Source organism: Sitophilus oryzae, unplaced genomic scaffold, assembly GCF_002938485.1.
Source record: "Sitophilus oryzae breed Bouriz unplaced genomic scaffold, Soryzae_2.0 scaffold_1184_pilon_pilon, whole genome shotgun sequence".
Lineage (NCBI taxonomy): Eukaryota > Metazoa > Arthropoda > Insecta > Coleoptera > Curculionidae > Sitophilus > Sitophilus oryzae.
The window spans coordinates 1,232,083-1,254,858 of NW_022145820.1; the positions used below are offsets into that span (position 1 = coordinate 1,232,083).

Below are 22,776 nucleotides of genomic sequence, written 5' to 3' on the forward strand. Positions count from 1 at the left end.
GATGTTAAATAGGTACTTGTTATTTTCTCATCAAAAAATATGAAAAAAAATTCCTATTAACATGGATGCGGAAATATATAGTTTTAAAGTTAGAGGATGTTAACTTTTAAAAACTAGGTCTTTTGTAATTATACCATTTTCATGGAATTTTCTGTAGGTGGCCTAAACATCAGTGATATAAATTTTAATAAAGTTTAATACTACCTAAATTAGATTAAATAAGCAATTTATTAATTTTATTTTTAATAAAATTTTATTAATTGTGATTTATAAAATTGCGTTTGATGAGCTTGATGAGACTATCAAGGAGACCAAAATCATAATATCAAGAGAGAACTTTTAATCGGGGCATTAAACGGCCTACACAACTGTGCTAATAAGAGAAAAAAAAGTCAATGGCGTACATGTTTTTTTTTAGAAAAATATTACATTGATATCCCCTGGAGAATTTGTCGACACTTTTTTAGCATCAGTATATGTAGCACTCACAATAACTTTTACCCCAAAATTTCAGTTTTGACAAAAAAATTATGATCGATTATCATTTCAAAAGTAACTGACTACACTTTTCTTCGTTTTTTGGATAAATTTAAACAATATTTAATTAGGTATAGAAGAAAAACTTAATAAATAATATGATATAAGGATTTAACCCCCCGTTATGGTTTATATAATAAAAACAAAACTACTTTATGGCATCAATATACAATGACTATCATTAAACACATGTTTAATAGTTAATATAATACTTTATAAAAATAATAGGAAACTAGGAAGTACATGTTAGTGTTCTAGTTAACTTACGTGAGGGTATTTCTTTCGCAATCCACTACTCCAGTGGTAGATGTGAGTGTCAATTGTCGACAACGGGAATAATTATTGTTTCTCAAAGACATTCTGGTAAAGTAGCAGCTGATGATGGCTTTTTGCACCTAAATAATATAAATAAATTTATATTAGTTTGTTTCACAGTTAATTCAATCTCTTAAAAACAAAATTATATAAATATTTTATAATTATCTAGGCCATAGAATATTAAAATAAATAAAAAAAATCCATTTCAGTCTCTACTATAGTTACACGAAATTTGGCTAGAGTGCAGCCAACAGACAATAGTTTATTTCTTGTCAACAGCAGAAACATGAGGTTAAGAGGAAACAAAACTTTTTCCACAGTATACTGTCATGGCCACAGCAGAAGTCATCTACATTCCCGAACATATATAACATTTACCTATTTTGGAACAACTAAGATATTCGGAAATATACGTTTACTAAACGCATTAAATAGCTACTATTTAATGCGCTATACTAAAACTCTAAATAAATAAAACGATATTATTACATATTCATTTGATTGTTAGGGGTAATTTAGAATAAAAGTCAGTATTTATAATAAATGACTGAATACATAGATCTGAATACAACCCATCAAAATAATAGACTGATTCAAGGTTAGGTTTTAATTATGTTCTAAAATTTGTAAAATGATACTGTTTTCCGTTTAGTTACTTGATATCATGTATAGCAAAGTTTTGGCTAAATTAAACTATTTTAGCTTTGACTCTAGTTTGGCTCAAACCATATCTGTAATATGAATATAAATTAATTTTCTTTAATTAAAAGATTAAATAATTTTATATTTAAGATTTGAAATAAAATAATATTTTATCATTTACTCTTTTTTAAAGTGGTCTGCTATTTACTATTAACTATTTATTATTTACTATTATTATTTTTGTATTATATTATACAGGTTGAGTTTCCTACGAATTAGTCAAGAAAGGTAAGAATTGGCAAAATTCAGTAGTTTTGTGAAAAAAAACATATTATAGCTGTATTAAACTTATATCGCGGAAAAGCTTAAAAAATGGCGCTTTTTATGGAATCATAGCCAACTATCTTTCTATTTAAAAAAAATACGTTTGTGTCATACGTCAAGAATGACAGACTTTAGAAAAAATCGGAGAACACAAACTCATTAGGGATGTGATGTGATGAATTTTATTTTTTATCATGGAATTAGAGGCAATTTTTAAAATAGCCAAAATTTGTTTTTTTCGAAATATCTAGTAAGCCATGAACTTTTTCAAAAATCTGAAAAGGGCATATTTATGACCCCACAAAACTGCAATTCTTTCCCCATTTAACCGACTCTCTATCTCCAGTAGTTTCCGCGATACCCATAGAGAACATCGTACGAAACTCACCCTGTATAGTATTTTCTATATCCACTGTATATATTTCTCAGCAGCATTTAAATCAACAGTAGAAAATACATATAAATAATTAAAATTGTATTTAATTTTAAATAATTCATATTTGACACGGCTTTATTTTTACACGGACCAACTTATTTTTATTAAAAAAAAGCAATTTTGATTACTTTGGCGGATAATATTCCGCCATATTGAAAAAAGTTAAGTGAAAAGAGCTGTTTGGTTTGGTTTGAATTTGCTTACAATGAAGCTAAAAAAATCTTTAAAGTGTCTAAATTAAATTGTCTTTCCAATAACTTGTTTCCGTGGATTTGAGTTTTTTTTTTGTTTTTATAAATTAATTTTTTTTTTTATTTTATTTTCGTTTTAGTACTGATCTATGTACTAAGAATCTAGACATATAATTTACTAGTATGAGTTCTAAAATTAAATTAACTATAAACATGCTATCCTAAATTTTTGCTAGTTATTTGAGTAACTGGAAACAGAGTATTATTAGGAAAATTGACATTTGACCAAAACTTCATATGTGTGTTTTTTTTATAATATTATAATCCATTATAAATTAAATTTTATTAATTTTAATATCTACAGCCTCATTCAGAACCTCGAATTTAGTGGAATAAATTAGTGCTTTCAAGTGAGTGTTAGCGAGTCCGGCATACAGGCGAGACAAAAGAAGTCATTTTTACTCCGAATAGAACATGCTATTTTTTTTCGAACGCCACAAATAATTTTTTAAACAATTTTAAACCTTCCAAATAATATAAAAATATTTAAAAGTTATACCTTGTAAGTAATTATATATGAAGAAAGTATGGTTACGGGCTCATTGAATTTGACACTTAATGTGAGTTTAATAATATATGTTCGTACTCTTATGCTTACGCACGAAAGCGCTTTACTTTTAAGCCTAGGCGTTAATTGTCAATCAATTGTCAATCACATCGCAAAAATTAATACTTTTGTAATGTTTTAAAAAAATATACTATTATTGTTTTATAAGCTAAATATTAGGCTTTGCCTATGGATTTTAATAGTATATTTTAGACATTGTAAGTGATAGTAAACTTTTAAGTATAAAGCTTCATTCAGAACGTCCAAATTAATGGAATAAATTAGTGGTTTCAATTAGCATGTAGGTTTATTCCTTTAATTTCAATGTAAGCATTCAGAATGACAAAATTAGTGGTAGTCGTTTTCAATTAGTAGAAAAAGTTAACAAATATTTAACTTTACCACTAATTATATTTCAAAATTTGCGAGGAATGTCATTTTGGCCTTTGATTATCATCTGTCAAGAAAAATTGTGGTTAGAAATCAGAAGTTGATTGTTTTATAAGCGAAATATTTAGCATTCACTATGGATACAACTGACTACCGCAAGCTGTTGCTAGAATATGCTATTAATTTTAATTATGTTTTTTCGACATTGTAAATGATCGTAAACTAAAAAGTATAAAGTGTAATTGAAACCAGTAGTTCATAGTCCTGAATTAATCTTGAAGCTTAAAAATTGACTAAAATATAAAATATGTTGAGCTGTCAGATAGTACTCAGGTAGACAAGCATTAAAACGATAGTGTATTTCCTGCGTAGTTATATTAAGTCAAAAATGCACTGTAGAATACTTACTTCGCCGTTTAAGAAACAGTACAAAACAGCAACGAAGAATCCTTGAAACGTATTTAGAAAATACGATGTGTACGACCACAGAGCGAACTTCCAAGCCTCACTATAATGATAATCCAGTAGAAACAGGATATGTGCCGTACCCATCAATGGCAAAAGGAATATAGTTGCCCTGATGGCTTTCCTGTGAACAAATATTAATTATGTCTTAATATGATCCTAAATATCGATTCGGGTTTTGTCTTGAAGGATACACACAGCAATAATGTTAGGTGTACATAATGATCGAATTACTTTTTAATGAAGCATATGGTGACCTCTATCGTCTATTAATACTGTAATAAGGAAAATGCTTTACGATTATGGTAATAAGAGATAAGACTTTCATTAAAAAAAATTATCCTGGTATTTAAAAAAAATAACAATAACTTAAATATTTTAGTTAGGAATTTCCGAAAAATATATTATAAACAGGAATTTTTATTTATCATACAGGGTGAGTTTCCTACGATGTTCTCTACGGGTATCTCGGAAACTACTGGAGATAGACGATTAAATGGGGAAAGAATTGCAGTTTTGTGTGGTAATAGATATGCCTTTGAGCCTTTCAGATTTTTAAAAAACATCATGGCTTACTAGATATTTGGAAAAGTACAAATTTTGGCTATTTTTAGACAGAAAAGTTTTCAGAAAAAAGTTGTAGAACAAAACGATGGCGGATATTTTGAACATTTTCTAAAATAACTTAATTATTATTTTTTTAAATTTTAGTTTGTGTAATGTAAATTGTAAAGAACCGTTTAATAAGATATTCTGACTTTTGATAAGTTATAAATCATAACAGAATAAGAATACCATGCAATCTAAGTGAAATTAGTAAAGAAAAATAAGAATTGGCTATATCTAAATTTAACTTTTCTAACATGTTTTAATCGTTGTCTAAAAACGTCACCGACCAAGCGTCAAACATTCACCGGTCAACGTATCCTCTAAAATGTATGGTCAAGAAAAGCTGAACCAACAATCCTACACGCTTTTCTTCATTTGAAAAATTCATATTTACAATTTTTGTTTGGTTTGGTCAACGTATCCTCGAAAATGTATGGCCAAGAAAAGCTGAACCAACAATCCTACACGCTTTTCTTCATTGGAAAAATTCATATTTACAATTTTTGTTTATTTTAATTTACAAAGTTTGGATGTGACAGCTTCACATTTCTGAGAACAAAGACGATTAAACTTGTTTCCATGGCTAACTAAGTGAAATTGTTTAAAAATTATAAGAAGTGGCTATAACTCAGTAACTTCTCGAAGAAAACATATTATGGCTTATATCGCTGAAAAGCTTAAAAAATGGCGCTTTTTATGAGGTCATGACCAACTATGGTTTCCATTTAAAAAACATATGTTTGTGTCATATGTCAAAAATGACGAGCTTTAGAAAAAACGGAGGACACAATCTCATTAGGGATGTGATTATCTACAACTTTTATCTGAAAACTTTTTGCCTAAAATAGCTTATAATGGAATTAGGGACAATTTTTAAAATAGCCGAAATTTGTTTTTTTTTCGAAATATCTAGTAAGCCATGAACTTTTTCAAAAATCTAAAAGGCGCATATTTATGACCCCACAAAACTGCAATTCTTTCCCCATTTAAACGACTCTCTATCTTCAGTAGTTTTCGAGATACCCATAGAGAACATCGTAGGAAAATCACCCTGTATAATATTTGTCAAGCCGTATATTACATCAACTCTTTAAATGAAACTGAAATTGTGTATTTTAATTAAACAGGCAAAAGTTGTTTAAGTGATGTAAAAATTAGACACACCATATTTAGGTAACAAATCAAACATTCAAAGAAAACTAGCGAAAATTTATATTCAGTCAGTTTTCTTGTAAGGAACATGTAATAGTAATTATTAACAGAACATCCCCATAATTTGTTTAATCTTTGGGTGAAAAATGAATAATAGAAAAAGTGAAATTGCAAATCCATGAAACTGACTACCAAACTTTTGTCGTATCATCATCAGTATGAAGTACTAAGCGTTCGACTTTCGAGCGATGTCGCGCTTAGATACCGGTACATAGTTTAGAAGGGTATGTTCGTTCAAATTAAGTCTTGTTGGTGTGAGAAGCATTTTTTTGGAGCGGCAAATTTAAGATACACACTGGAGTAATAATGAGTCAAAGCAGAAGCAAATATGAAACAATTTAAAAGCATGTATATTTTTAAATTTTAGTCACAACTCAAAAATAACCAAAAAATGTTTATAGATTGGATGAAAATGGAAATAAAGAAACCAAACGAGTATACAAAAGAAGATATTAAAAGACTGCAAAGTTAGTCAGCAGCGAAAATGTAACTTTATTATACGCAGTCAAAGCTTTTCATATCGATCAAAACTGTAGTTACAGAGATAAATAATGTTTTAAATAAACTAACACCATCCAATTTGCAAGGTGATGTTCTTTCAATAGGATGGGAAATATTTAGTTCGTTAATTGGTATATTTGTATTTTTTTCTTCCACTCTTTAAGTGACGCTATTAATATATTAGTGTTACTTATTAACTATATATTTTTCTTCGTATCCTAACACTTACAGTTTATAAATTTATATTTGTTTTTTTATTGTATTTTTTTACTGATCTGAATTATATGTAGGAGTTCTTTATTAGTTTAGATTTTTTTTTATTTGAGTTGTTCTAATAAAAAAGATAAATGTGTATATATAATTTCTATCCTTCTAAGTTCATCTTTAGTTTAGCATGTAATATAGACGACAGCAGGGCCTTTGAATGTGGGTTCTCTGACTGTCTTATTATTACCCAACATGTAACATTTTTGGACTCTATTGATTAAATATGAGACACTCTTTTGTGCATACACTGGCCTTTTTAGGGGTACATTTTTTTATTTTTACAATAGTTTTGTGACCACCAAATGCCTTTTATAGAAATGTACTTTTTTACTTAAATGGTTTGGTTGGAGAAAAAAAAAGTAGTTTTCAAAAATGTCTGATTTTTTTCACTATTTTTTTATCTGATTTTTTTCACTATTTATCATTTTATTGGTGCCCTTTTAAAAATTAAAACTTGAAATAAAGTGGAGCACATACACATTCACTAGTCAAATTGTGATGTAATGTTATGTTATGTATGTAATGTCATATTTAATTTAGTAGGTAAATTATGGAGCAAATATTGTCAGGTACCTACTGCATACATTTTACAAATATGGTGTTAGAATAATTTAGAATTACTAATTCAAAATTTTAATTTTTGCATGTAAATGCTCTATGTAGAAAATATCTCTCAACACAAAATGTTTCTAAACTAACTGTTAAAAACTCTCTGCACTATACCCCAAATGTTTTATAAAATAATGTTTTCAAATTATATAAAATATTTTTATTAAATAAATATTTCTTAGAACTATCACAAATAATTAAAAAAAAACTCTAAAACAAACAGAATATAAAATCGGTTAAGCTGTAAAGCTACAAACAATATTTTCCAATGACACAAACATAGCTAACAAGTTAGTTATGTTAGTAAGGTTAGTAACTAGTTTTTTTATATTTATATATTATACCTCCATAAAGAAGAATGATAGGTATGTGTATTATTAGTTTATTATCAGACAATATTGCTAGCTTGACGATACTTTTAAATTAGTTTAATATTACCAAAAATTAAAATGTCAACTTACCTAACTTGTTCAATTTCGCTTGATCGACTCTGACGTAATTTGACCACGAGGACCCTGATGATATTTAATAGAAATATCAAATTAACCTAAAAATAAAAATCAAATTAATATGCGCCATTCTGGCCTAAAAGTTTAATGAAATAAAATACAGTGAATCGTTACTAAAAGATTAAAAGTTCCAAATATAATCTAAAACGGATTAGAGCATTAAGAGATATATTTCTTTCTTCAAAGAAAATTCCGATATAATTTAGAGAAACTGGTTGCAACAGCGCAAAACTCATTACTATTTAAGAAGATTTTACGAGATAGTTTGCTGATAAATTTTATAATATAAAAATATAATAATACAGTTATAACAAGAAATGTTGATTTTAAAATTTTAGATTCAAACGGGTCAATTTTGGTGATATTTTGAGCAACATCTAGCTAAGTTATTTGGTATTTTACCATCTTTTTTTAAATTAAAAATGAAAGTTACCATCAAATTATACGGGGGCAAGCAAAATGTTGATATTTTGGTAAGTTTGAAACACCCTGTGGAATATACTAAGACAGCAAGAAATTTAAAAATTACTTTATCATCTAGACACATCCCTTCTAGATAGTTTGTTTTTTAGTTCACCTCAATAGTTTTATTTATGTTGGGATTATTCGCTTTTGAAGACACTAACAGTATTTCGTAACTTTTACATTATACAGCCGTAAAAACCTCTGCAGACTGACCATGTATAATGGAAGTAAGTGCTAAATGTATTGGTAGTAACATGGATCTCTAGGTTATCCATAATTCAAACCAAAATTCATTATAAAAAGAAGTAGAAATAACGTTTTAGGATACTTTAAAAGTTCACCTTGGGTAATATTAAATTAATAATTTATTTTAAAGTTGCATTTTGTATCAGAAACAGCAAATATTAACAAACGTCATCACTATCAGTCTATGAAATATGTTTATATTATAACTGAAGCATTTAATTAATTTTGCCTCTATAAAACCCCTTTTTGCTGTTTAAAAATATTCAGACCTAAGAAATTTCCCTTTAACTAAAATTAGTTACAACCAATATGTCATAGTCAGTTAACAAAAAACATCTAATATTCGGATTTTTTAAAATCGGAATTTTTTTAATAGCCGAGTAACATTATAAACCACATATTTTCAAAACTTTTATACTTACAAAGATGAGGAAGGATCTCGGACCCTCCAGTATCCAATAATACGGCAGGAAGTAATAAAACGTCCACGTTCTGAAACAAGAACATATTGCAATTTCAAGTTTTTATCGAGTTGCCGCAGTTATAAACTTGATATTGCATTTTAAGTACAATTTTTGTATAAAAGTATATTAACGTTTCCAGAACATAATTTTTAAATGCAAAAACAACTGAATATATGCATTTTATTACATTAAAAAAGAAGAAAAAGTTTATCGAAACAAAAAAAAATCCACAAATTAATAAAGTATAACTATGTATTATTTGCAAAATAAAACACTAATTCGCTACAAAACTCTTGGAAAGATTGTGTAGTTCATAATTTTGAAATGTACGATACGCATTATCTTATTTAAAATTTCTGGAATATATAATTAAATTAGGTAATAATCCAAATTTTCGCTTACGTGCTTACTCTCATGGCTATCATCACAGTTAACCAAATTAACGTCATCACAACAGAAAATATCCAACCAGCCCATATATAAAAGTTTATGTGTAAATACTCTTGGAAAACTGTAAACGTGACTACATTATGTAAATATAGACCTTCGATAAACATCCACGTAAACATTGCTGTTTTTCCATACTCCATTAAAACTGTACAGGCTTCTGATAAGTGGTACTAGAAATATGTCAAGTAATAAGCATATATTGAATATTATATAAATTTATTTACCTTGTCTAATAAGAAATGTTTGCTATCAAGTTCATAATCAATGTACTTTATTAGTCTAAATGTAACTTGGAATAATGTGGCAAGGAATAGATTTTTATGAATTTTTGTACGGTTATTCTTCAGTATACTACAACAAAATAGAATAATTTAAGTGAAAATAGATTATTACATATACGTTTCTTACCTGTACGAAAAAAATATGTATAGTGATATTAACAAACAGATGAATGATAATGATAAACCAACAATTTCTATCGTTCTGGTTTTTCTGCCTATCTAAAAAACAAAATATTCATTATTTATTTTGTACAATGTAGTTCTTTTTTATAAAAAATATACCACAATAACCAGTCACAAAAATAAACATTCCTTGTTACTTGTCTTTTATACAGGGTCGCTTTTATTTATTTAAACGGTCGATTATTAGGTAAAATATAGAAGGTACCGCAAAAAGTTAAATACAAAAGTTATAGGATTTTTAAACATCTACCTGCGAGTAATAAATCTAAGTATACAGGGTTGTTCATAAAGTCGTGGCACATCAAAGTTTCATTTTCTTAAATAGAACCCCATGTATATTATTAGATATATCAATTCTTCCTTCAATTCTGAGCAAAAATCGAAACACACAATGTACCTCAAAGCAACCTTTTAACTCCGAAAAGGTTGCTTTGAGGTACATTGAGTTATTGACTTTTAAAAACATCACTTAAACAATTCGATTTAATTAATTTTTGATGTGTGATTTAATGATGCCATTCTGCCGAAACTGTGATACTGTTGTAATGAGTTGAGGTACTAGCAAATTTAAGTATACAGGGTCGGTCATAAAATTGTGTCACAACAAACTTTATTTTTTTAAAATGAAACGTCAAACTTGAGAACTAATGTCAAATATTATTAAGTATGACAGTTTCGGCAAAAATGACATCGTTAAATGAAACTGAACATATCCAAATTAATTAAATCAAATTGTTTAAGTGATATTTTCAAAAGTCAATAACTCGGAAATGGTTGGTATGGGATACATTGTGCGTATTTCGATTTTGGCTTAGAATTGAAGGAAGAACGGAAATATGCAATAATATACAGGGGGTTCCATTTAAAAAAATTAAACTTTGATGTGCCACGACTTTATGACCGACACTGTATACTTAGATGTATTACCCGCTTATAGATATTTATAAACCCTATAACTTTTATATTTAACTTTTTGTACCTCCTATATTTTACCTAATAATCGACCGTTTCCATACATAAAAGCGGCCCTGTATATTTTAACTAAAACCTTTATTAATGGAAAAAGTTTGCGTCAAAACAATTTCTTTACGAAAATTCTGTCCATTTATTCCATTCTAAATACTTCAATAATTAGCTTATTTCATAAACCAGTTTGAGCATTTATTTTGTAAACCTCGACATAATAATTATAATACTATATAGACGCAAGGGTAAAAATTATATAAAAAGTGTTCTCACACAAAAATTGACAAATCGTATAAATGTTTATCAAAGTCAAACTACTCAAAAAGGTCGATTAAAGCTAATCCTACTAATTACTTGAACGTTTGACAAAATATCTAGAAAATTTACCAAATTAGCTTTGGTTTTATTACCTGCATCGACTAAAATTTTGTTTTAATAACCTAGTATAAGCAGCCATTTAAATTTCAAATAATTACAGTTCTGCAAATATCAACTAGATATCGGCATAGATGTTAAAATATTATTTATTTATTTAAAAATACAACCTACTAACAAAAATTAACAAATATTTACTGAATTGTCACAATTAAAGGTCACAATTCACCTACTGAAATATACTGAGTGTAGGTGTAATAAAACTTAAATTCCATATGTCTCGATCCCAAGTGGGTGGATTTTTTGGTGGGGTCTTTGCTTTCGTGGAGGAACTCTACTAGGGTACTAGGGCAGGGACAGGCAAAAAAGTTCATGGTAGTCCATAAACTAAAATTCAGGACAGACCTGATAAGCAAAGACAGAAAGACAGTCAAAGCTGTAGTGGGTCTACTAACAGGGCATTGTACTAAATAGACATCTAAAGCTAATGGGACATCACAATCTAAAGAAGAAACGACAGAACAAATTTTATGGTACAACAGTCTGACAAATGTGCAGTTCCCGGTAATAGGTAATGATAGGCCATTGCCAGAGAGGTACATGGAGGGTTTAGTCTCCAAGTTGCTGGAGTTATTAAAGGATAGGACTGGGGAATGTAACCTAAAGATCAGAAGAGAAACACAATAGACCTGGAAAGACATCAATCAGGCCGATATCCACCTCGAAGAATCTAATCTAAGCTAACCTAGCAAAAAAACTTAATTGATTACAAGATAACTTTAAATAAATCGACATAATATCCTCCTATAGATCTCCTAATAAAAGAGAGAGAAGAAGTTTACAGCTAAGAGAATAGCCAGAGACTTACTGATAACCAGGTGGCAGAAAAAATGGACACAGGGGACATATGAAAGATGAACGTTCAGACTGATTCCAAACGGTGAAGAAGTGGTTGTATCGACCCTGTGGTAAGGTGGACTACTATCTCACCCAGGCATTATCGGGGCATGGTTGCTTTGGAAACTATCTGTAGAAAGTATTTGTTCAAGTGTCTCCGATGGAATGATAGAAGGAGATTCAGACTTTAGAACAACAAGCAGAATATTTGATATTGATGAAGTAGTAGAAAGACTGGTAAGAACTGAACAAGACTATCAGGATGTGACAAACATAATGAGGGACATAGTGAGAGAGAAAGCAACCAGCCACATGCTTTAAAGTAGTTTTTATACAGCCACTGCGATGAAGTAATGCGCGAGCGGTTCCGTTGCAGTTGGTGAAGTAAGGTATTTCAAAATACACAAAAAAGGTTTTAGGTTATATTATTAGTGCTTGCACTTATGGAGAACAATATTATTGTTTCATAAAAGTATTTTATTAGATATATCTTTGAAAGATAATAAATTTGCTACATATACAGTTAAATCATACATAGAGCTGAACTAATAATAAATATTAATGTATTTATCGTCTTAGTAAAAATTATAGACAATCAAAAAAACACTTGAAAAAAGTGAATTACCTTTTCGCATTCTGTAGGCCCAAAAGAAAGACACATATCCGTCACGGCCTGTACTTCTGGCAATATGCACGACTCATAATGAGTATAGTTAATAGTGTTTCCCACTTCGTCAGTCTTTGTCTCCCAAGTGCCGTTAATCGTACAGTATCTATAAGCTTTACCTAAAATTAACAGAAAATAAATTATTACTTTTACCTTCTGGAAATAATGCATAAAATTCGTCAGGGTTTACAAACAAATAAACTGGTAGACATAAAAATAAACGCAGCTTTTATTTCTTCATTGTCTAGTTCTAGATTACTAAGGAGTATCGCGTATACAGGGTGTATATGGTACAGTTTTTTACACCCTCCCTAATGCACAAATTTATTTTTTGTTTAATCTTATTTATAGCTCTTTGGACGTCTTGTTCTTATACTTCCGAATGCATTTTGTAGTCTTTATTTTAAATGTTGAAATATATTGATTTCACTTTTACAAATGACGTTAAGTAATGCCCCCCCTCTCCGCCCCTTGGTGACAGGAACCTCGCTGGTCATTATACTGCTCTACCATTCAATCCATCTTCCGGGGAAATGATTTGATTGTGTATATTATATTATTTATTTTTTATTATTATATTGCATTTGATTTTCCGTATTGAATGTTTTACCCCACGTCGTTGTTAAGTTTGAAAACTTATCAATATTGTAACGATGAATAGATTAAATATAAAAAAAATTTAACCGGACTTGAAATTAGTTTAAATAAATTGTGTTCACATGTCTGAAACAAAAAAATATATTAAGTGTGGCATATCATGGTACTCAGGAGACCGAGTTCTTTCAAAACTTGAAATAAAAAATGCAGGTCCATATTTAAAAAAAAGATGGTTTCTGTAGGTATCTCACAAATTATCAGCTAATTTAAAAATCTAAAAACCAGATAGCCCTAATAAAGTGGTTATGAGAATGTGCAATTATTTTTTTAATTTTCTAAAAAGTAACGACTAATCCTGGAAATTTTTGCGGTTGCATTTTTTGGCCATTTATTCTTAGATTTTTTTTAATGTAAAATTTAACAATAAATTGTTATTAAAATATACGAAAGTACTATAAATGAACAAAATTAGTATATTTGGGTATATAACGGGTATAATGGTATTTACGGAAATTCAATATACCCTGTACATAAGTACAGGGTATATTGAATTTACTGCGGTGCTGTGTATATACCGGGTGCAAGTCATTGGGTATTTCAATGCAAATTTCTATATACCGGGTGTTTGACTTATTAGTCTATTGTATTAGGAATTATTCTTATTATATACATTTTTGTTTCACGTAATAGCAGCTTTTTATATAAAATATTCACAATAAATTCTAACGAAACTCCAAGAAAAAACAGAGAGTTTGTATACGTTTGCATATGTTTGGTACCTAATTTGTATGCGTTTATTGTTACGTTATATTATTGACTATCTTACCAAATTCCAAAATTCCTTTATCTTTGGGACAGTCCGCATAAACGTTAGTTCCTGCGGCAGTTTTATTCCAACATAGCCAATTATCACATGATGGAGGACATACTGAAAAAAAAAACGTTAGTACAAGATTAGTAACAACAAATTCTGTATAACAACATAAATAAAAATTAAATAGTATTGTAGCTATTGGTAAACAATTATAAATGTCCGACAAAAAAGAAACGTCAATCAGATACAGACGAATTATACATGGCTACAGTAAGAGATTTTGTTTAACCAGCAAATCAAGATTCAAAAAAATATATTTTTAATAAGTAAAGTATATTATATGGAATTAAATATTATATTAAATATTTAGAGCAAAAAAAAAGCAGACATTTATGAGAAAATGCATACTGATATAAAATTAAAATTTAGGCTTAATTTTATACATTATATTTTGTATAAGTTATTAATCTTTGCAAGGTGTAATAAGTAGCAGCTATCTAATTCAAAGATCTATGGAAAGACAAATGCTACATGTAAGGCTGGCAGATAGAAAAAGGAATGAGTGGATCAGAGGAAAAACTAAAGTAAGGGATGTTAGAAGTGAAGTAGCAAAACTGAAATGGAAGTTTGCCGGTCACAATGTCAAACAAAAGGATGATCGATGGAACAAATGCATCGTGAACTGGAGGCCCTGGGAGAATAGAAGAAGTAGAGGAAGACTTCAGATGAGATGGGCGGACGATCTGAGGAAACATGCAGGCACAACATGGATGAGCACGGCGACAGAGAGGGAAGAGTGGAAGAGATTGGGGGAGGCCTATGTCCAACGATGGACCGAAGAGGCTGAATAGATAGATAGATCTAATTTGAGGAAGTATTTTACAAAAAATAGATGAAATTTGTCACATTTTTTTAATTATAATTGTGGGGAATATAAGAGCCGATCAACAGCCCAATCTATTTCAGTTAGACCTTCACTATTATCATCGTCATCATGATCAGCAGCAGGAATTGTTCTGAAGAAGTGTAAAAAATGTGTTATTAATATTTACAATAACTAGTAGTAGGAATTTGTATCAAAAATTAATATATTTAGATGTTCGTAGTTATTTTTCATTATTATAAAAACTAGTTGTGTTATAGATTCATAACACCACTAGTTGTGTTATTAATCTCATAACGTAACTGAAATACTAAAAAATAGTCATGTAAAAACGTTATAACTACTCGGTTGTAGATACAAAATATTATAATAAAGCTGCTTTCCAATATTGACGCCGAACATTTTTGTAAACAAAAATTATATTTGTTTACTGGTCAACCTCGAAAGCTCTGGTTTGATCACAAAACTCTAGCACCATATTGTAGTTTGTGGTAATTTCATACAAAATCTAATAATTTTATTTTTTACAAATAATCGGACGATTTAGGTAATTAAAAATGTCTTATGCCAAATTGGTTTTGTTATTTATATTTAAGTTGGCCTGGTAAATTTTAAGATTTATCTTCTAAAAATAAAGTTAAATTAGAGAAAACTATAAAAATGTAGAAGAAAATATATGTAATAAATGACGTATTATGCTAAAGCTAAAAAAAATAATTAATGTATTTTGTTCAAGTCACAGTTTATTCAGTACCAGCTATTCATCTTTACTTGTCCTTTAGTAAGACACATTTCTTACGTAAAAAACGTCGGAAATCTATAGTTTTTCATTCAGTAGTTTTTATAGTTATGAACAAAAATGTATTATTCTTCAAAACTGTTAAAACCTATATAAGTGGCACCCCGTACAAGTAGGAATAATATTAACATGAAATTTCACATTTCAAAAAACACCCACACACTAGTTTACATCCAAATATCGATGTTAGTTCGGAAATTATTTGGACAAAATCGAAATAAAAATGAATCTACTTCTATGGACATAAATTTTTACGCTCTTTTTAATAACTATTTTTGTCTGCAGAATATACTGCCGAAGTTTTCCAAATACAATTCAAACCATCCTGTATATATTCAGTACCAAAATTTAGTAGTTAGAACGATCAGTAATTATTATAAATTAAAGATAAAAGAACATGTGTCGTTTTACAAGCCTAGATGACAAGCACAATTCGTTTAATTCAATGATCACTTTTGTAATAAAATTTATTACGTTTATTTATTATAGATATTTTATTATACGATTTTATTAAACGTCCTTTAAGAGAACACGGTTCATTAACTCCCCAGCTGTTATCGTACTTTAGCACGCGGTTCAAAATAGGTAGATAAATATAAAAATTAAATAGTATCTAATATATTGAAGAATACCGGCTGGAGCATTTATGGCTCTGGTTGACGATTTTCGTGTATACGAAGAGTACCTAAGGTCAATAATCATAATATAAGCGGTTTCGAAAACATAGATAGTAATCGATCAACCACAACAGGGAAATATATTTATTTTCGTTGTCCCTTCTTTTATCGCTATATTTAAAGTTTTGTTAACAATAAATATTTTTGTTTGATTATTACAATTATTCATATTCCATTCCACAATTCATTTTCTATTTTAAAAATTTTCTTTAAGCGCATGTATTTTACTAAGCGCATGAAATCTAGCGTCGAATTAAGTGGTTATACATGGTGGTAGACCTCGATAAAAGAAACATATTTTCTCTTTACGGCTTTTCAAATAAGTCCAAAATAACAGAGTTATTTAACTTTGAAAATTTCCAAAGAAAAATGATTTTTTGCTCAAATTTTGAGAACCACTGGATCATTTTTGGATGTTCTTTCTTGTGAATTTAATCTACTACCTATGTTGCCATATTAACAAGAAATTTTGTATTTTAACTAAGAACAAAAAAAAATCCAAACGTTTTTTCCAAAAATTCCGAATGTTCAAAAAAAAATGTTCGCGAAAAAAACCTCATAGGCGTGTTTCTGGGATTGAAGTATACTAACAGTTAAAATACTTGCACTTATTTCTGGGACACCTTGTCTAGGTAATAATAGCACCCGTATGTAGCGTTTAACGCCTAGAGAGTAGCAAGATACAGCTTGCCATGCTAGAACCGTTCGATATACAAGGAAGGTAATGTGGCTAGCACTACGTTTCAACCGGGCATTAGATACAGATACGACGGCGGTCTGTTCAACATAAAAAGACTCAGGGCAACAACACGTACACAATTCATCACAGAACTTCAATACGCTGATGACTGCGCTCTAGTTGCAAAAACGGTACAGCAATTACAAGAAATGTGGAACACATATACCTGGGCATAAGATGCTTTGGGCCTTAAGCTAAACATCGATAAAACTAAAATCATGTGCACTCCCCCGGAAGATCACAACAATACTATAAAAATCGGAGAAGAACTACTGGAATGTAGCGGAATTTAATTACCTCGGCAGTTTGATTTCGGAAAAGGCCAATATCGGCTCTGAAATTCAGTACAGGATTAGCAGCGCCTCAAGAGCATTCTGAAAATTGAAAAACAGGGTTTTCTACAACCATGACTTGAGTTCCCATCCCACCATGTTATATGGGAGCGAAACCTGGGTGCCGTACCGCCGACATATGAACGCGTTAAACAAGTTGCAACAGAGACACCTGACAACTCTTAAGAATCCGGTGGTTTCATCATGTCTCAAACGTATCGGTCCTTGAAAAAGATAATTGCGAGAGTATTGAAGTCATGGTTACTAAATCCCGCTTAAGATGGGCTGGTCACGTGTGCAGAATACAAGAAAACCGCATACCAAAATCTCTGCTTTACGGTGAGCTTGTAGACGGTAAGAGGAGGTCGGGTGGACAACTCAAAAGGACATTACAAGGACATTTTCCACGAAAACTTAAAGGGTATTAACATGCAGAATAATTGAGATGAAGCAGTTCACAATAGAACTCAATGGAGAAGAATTGTAAACTCAGTTAACAGCGACAACCAAAAAGTAAAGAGGCAACAAAGCAATGAGATTTTTGAATGTCCGGAGTGCGGTAGGCAAATAACATCAAGTATCCGGCTTTTCAGTCACAGAAAAGCTCATGAAAGAAAACGCCTTGCGTGACTATCTTTTGATGCGTGTCGAATACTGGTCAGCGAGTAATGGCAGTATATATATGTATAGGTTTCAGCCGACTATTATTACCTCACTGTGAATCCCAAGTACTCATTTAAAGCTGAGTCGACCTAGGTATCCAAATTATTTTTTTTTTTTAAATAGTAGGCTCATAAACTGGCGGCTGTAGGATTCGCACCCACTACCTTTAAATTGGTAGACGAGAGCTGTACCTCTACCACACAGGGCACCTTTTGTGTTTGGAAGATCATGAGATATTTAATAATGGTGGAAAAGATCAGATCCGTATATAAAAAAGTAAAGTTGATAATGATATCTCGGAAACGAAACTTCGACTTAATTAAATAAAATATATTTTCAAATAAAACCAGCTAACGATAGGTTAAAACTAAGTATTTTACAATTTTCGACACCCTGTAGAACATATTACGCATGTTTACAGCCAAAAAAAACATTTCAATTTTTGTTTCTAACGTTTCAATATCAATTAGTATATTTCTTAAAAAACAAACAATTCTTTAAATCAGCTCTTAAGAGTACATTTGAAAGATGCAATTAATTAATTTGCAAATACTCGATAAATTCAGAATATTTAAAGCATAATTTTTTAAGAGCACATTTCCTTCGATACCTGTTATTCAAATATAAAATGTAATAAAATTCTGAAAACGGAAAATTTTCATGTCAAAAGGAAAACAAATACAAAGTCTTTCTAAAGCAAAACAAAGATAACTCAATCAACGAAATCGTTAGGTCAAAAATATCGCAACCGGATCAAACAAGATTATTCCGGCCCATTAGATAAAAAATACGCTCGATTTTTCACGGACCCTTGTCTTTTAGACAGCGTGTTAATGACAACTTGAGAGCTCATACTCGAGTGTATTGAATTTTCTTTGTCATAACCTAATAAAGTGATTTTTTTAGTCAGATTAAATGGTACTCTTCAATTATAAATATTAAAAACGTACCTTATAATCAATTAAGTGTTAAAAGATAAAAAAAAACTTTATTATTTTTTAATTAAGAAGTGCCGTAATTGATTAAATTGTCTCTTACATTAACAGTTTTGTTTTACTCTAATTTCGGCTATATTATTATTAATAATATATTATAGTAATAGTATTATTTTATAATACTACGTAATAGTATTATTTTATAGCAGGAGAGAGGTTTGGGCATTAGATACAGATACGACGGCGGTCTGTTCAACATAAAAAGTCTCAGGGCAAAAACACGTATAAAATTCATCACAGAACTTCAATACGCTGATGACTGTGCTCTAGTTGCAAATACGTTACAGCAATTGCAAGAAATTTTGAACACATATACATGGGCATACAAGGCTTTGAGACTTAAGCTGAACATCGATAAAACTAAAATCATGTGCACTCCCCCGGAAGATCACAACAATGCTATAAAAATCGGAGAAGAGCTATTGGAATATGTAGCGGAAATCAATTACCTCGGCAGTTTGATTTCGGAAAAGGCCAATATCGATTCTGAAATTCAGCACAGGATTAGCAGCGCCTCAAGAGCATTCTGGAAATTAAAATACAGGGTTTTCTACAATCATGACTTGAGCACAAAAACATTATATATTTCTTCCGCATTTCTTCCCATCAGAAGATTTTCAGATACAGAAGAATTGTTACATACACGAAATGTGAAAATATTCTGTTTTCAAGCAAATTTTTACTCGATGAACAATTTTTTTATTTTATTTTATTGGGAACTCATATTTTCCTAAATATATCTCTGTGAAATGACGAGTGCCACGACTATACTTTGCCTAGTTCACGTCAGTCAGTCTACGTCAGTGGTCACGGGAAGCGAGAACAAGGTTATATAAAGTGGCAGAAACAGAACAAAGGATTTGACAAGGACTAAAGCTACTAGTTTCCGTATACCGTATGATCGAATAAAAACGGCGTCCAGTTGGCTTGAAAATGGCGATCGATGACATTTCCCATATAAATTTACATATAAAATGACAGCGATTTTCATTTCATAGCCATCGCTGACGCAGTTTTTATTCGATCATACGGTACTATGCTACATTATTCAAATACAAAGGAATGCAGTCACACATTAATAAGACATATTAATTATATTATGCGCTATTTTGTGCTGGTAACCTAAACTATACGGGGTCTACAGTAGACCCCGTATACAAAGTAGACCGTCTACTTTGTTTACACGGAGTCTGAACCGTGGTTTTTAGCAAATATATAATAATAAATTTGGCACTTAAATATTATCTTTTATTAATTTAATGACAAAAACAGTATCATATATCCATCTTTTTTCATTCAAATAGAATTGTCAAGTATTACTGCCTTCCGATTTATTGCGAGCGTCCAATTTTCTACGATACATACCGATTTGATGACGTACTACTTAAACACGATAAGCCCGGCCTCTTCTCATTCTCTCAGCTATTTCCCTTCGGCCCTTATCAATGCGGAGATCTCGTATTACAATAGAGAATAGAAATGCACTCTTCAATATAAAATCGGTCAAATCTTACCACGTGTAGGTCATGTAAGTGGCCTGAATTTGACCGTGAAAATAAAGCTCTAAAATTTTATATTTCTTAAAGAACTCATTTCTTTTAATACTTTATTTTTAGCTACTGCTACTACGAATAACTATAATAAATTTGAGTTATAAATAGTTTGTTTCGTGCTACTCCTCATGGGCATTTTATTAATATTTATATAATAGAATTAACATTTAAACGTATTATTATTAATAAGTGCAGGGTAATTTAGTTTCAACATTAATTATTAATATATTATTAATAAATAAAACGAATTTTGTGGAATAATAGATCAGTAAATTATATATATTATTCATTCATTATATTTCCATATTTCATTAGAGAAAATAATTCGCAATTCCTACTATAATTTTTAACAAGCAAATAGAGTTGAATGTGGAGAAAATTGAGTGTAAAACATTAAAGTAAAATGCGATTTAAAAAAGGTGCCAAAGACGGCTGGGGCATGGCAATAGATGATAATATTGTCGATAGCAAGCCCTAGATGTTATTTACTTGGCCTGCAGTCTTCTTTATTTTTTAATGGAGCTTACTGCCAGTTGTACTTACGAAGGTTGTAAGTTGTAATTTATTTTTATATCGAGTAAAAATTATGTTTAAATGGTGTAGTTTATAATTCTAGAAAAAAATATTTTTTTGTGAACAGATTTGTGTGTCTGGAAACTGGAAATGTTCTATCCTTTTTTAATCTTTCTATAATTAGCACTAATTTTTGTCAGGTTTTATGTCAATTTTTAGTAAATGAGGTCTAGATATTGACCTCACCAAAACTATTATCGAGTGTCATTCTGCAGCCATCTTTGACGCCGTTTTTTTTTATCATACGGTATTATAAAATGGAGTGTAGAATCCCAAAAAAGGCATTAATCTACATTAATGCCCACCCTGGTTGATTCCAATGTTGGCTGCAATATTCGTCCAAATGTTTGTTTACAAATAATGCGAATATTGAAACTTTGGTTGGTTGAAGGAAATCAAAGATCGGAGCCGGAGTTTGTGCAAAATTTTGTTAATAACTAGTCTTGTAAAAATTCGAAAAGATCACGATAGAGTTATGACGGTTTTTACCCATATACACTAATGAACTAAATTATTTAAAATTGATGGTATAGTCTGTCCAACGAGAAGATCCTTGACAGTGATAGATGTGTCTGTCATTTTAATTTCAAAGTAGTTTATTTTATTTTACAAATTAATAAGTTGGTACAACTGGAACGCATAGCAGGAAATATTTAAAATTTGATTGACAAGATGACAAGTGATTACTTCAAAATATTGTGAAAAAAACTGTATAAAACTGAAAAAATGTAATCGAGTTATTTTATTTAATAAAAACGGTATGTGTTAATACAAAACAAACAAGAACAAGACACTACATACCAAAAAAATATAAAAAAGAACTATTATTTACTTTCAAGCTTTATGAAACTACCCGCATTTATGATTATATTTATCAATATAACTTATGTACAAATACAAATTTGTAATACTCCACAGGAATAGATAAAATAACATAGGTAAATAAAACAAACTATTTTATTAATAATAACACCTACCAAATTTTATACCTTAAAGGTTGATTAATTAACTTTAATCTTAATTTTTTTAAACCAGTACCTTTTGACATTATTTTTCTGCAGTACTAAAATCCATTATTTACCTATCGTGTGATGTCGATATTTTACACCTACTCCAGTTTTTAGTATGTGTTTAGTTTGATCCTTCTACCATATACGACATGCACTTATCTACGACAAAATGGTATACAAACTTTATCGATGGCAACTTCATTGGTGTATAAGACTTTCTGCCTGGGCAGCGAGTATTAACCATAAACTGTGCTCTGGGTCTACAGTTAATTTTCACTCGATTTTTCCTCCACTTGACTTCAAAAGACACAAAACACACGTAATAATACGAATCAAAATGCATCATCTTCCAAAACGCGGGTATTTAACAAAAGTTGACACAAAATTATAACCTATAATTTGGCAAGACTTTGACAAGCGTCAAAAATGACAAAAATCTAAAGGCGAGTTCATACGCATCGGCGTCCGTTTGTCGTTCATCGTTCCGTCAAACCAATAAAATTGAAATACGATCTGTCATTCTTTAAATA

The 22,776-nt window shown here is 30.1% G+C and overlaps 1 protein-coding gene across 4 annotated transcripts in view; it reads right to left on the bottom strand.

The window, feature by feature from the left end:
* Window positions 1-22,776, bottom strand: part of LOC115891511 (PDF receptor) — a 152,088-nt gene that overhangs the window by 2,688 nt on the left and 126,624 nt on the right. For all 4 annotated transcript variants that reach the window (XM_030911978.1, XM_030911980.1, XM_030911982.1 and 1 more), the window contains 9 exons: window positions 14,035-14,136; window positions 12,570-12,730; window positions 9,651-9,742; window positions 9,467-9,593; window positions 9,195-9,412; window positions 8,751-8,820; window positions 7,570-7,655; window positions 3,854-4,034; window positions 805-932 (listed from right to left, as the gene is read on the bottom strand). In XM_030911978.1, coding sequence (XP_030767838.1) covers window positions 805-932; window positions 3,854-4,034; window positions 7,570-7,655; window positions 8,751-8,820; window positions 9,195-9,412; window positions 9,467-9,593; window positions 9,651-9,742; window positions 12,570-12,730; window positions 14,035-14,136 — 1,165 coding nt within the window. The remainder of the gene's footprint in view (window positions 1-804; window positions 933-3,853; window positions 4,035-7,569; window positions 7,656-8,750; window positions 8,821-9,194; window positions 9,413-9,466; window positions 9,594-9,650; window positions 9,743-12,569; window positions 12,731-14,034; window positions 14,137-22,776) is intronic.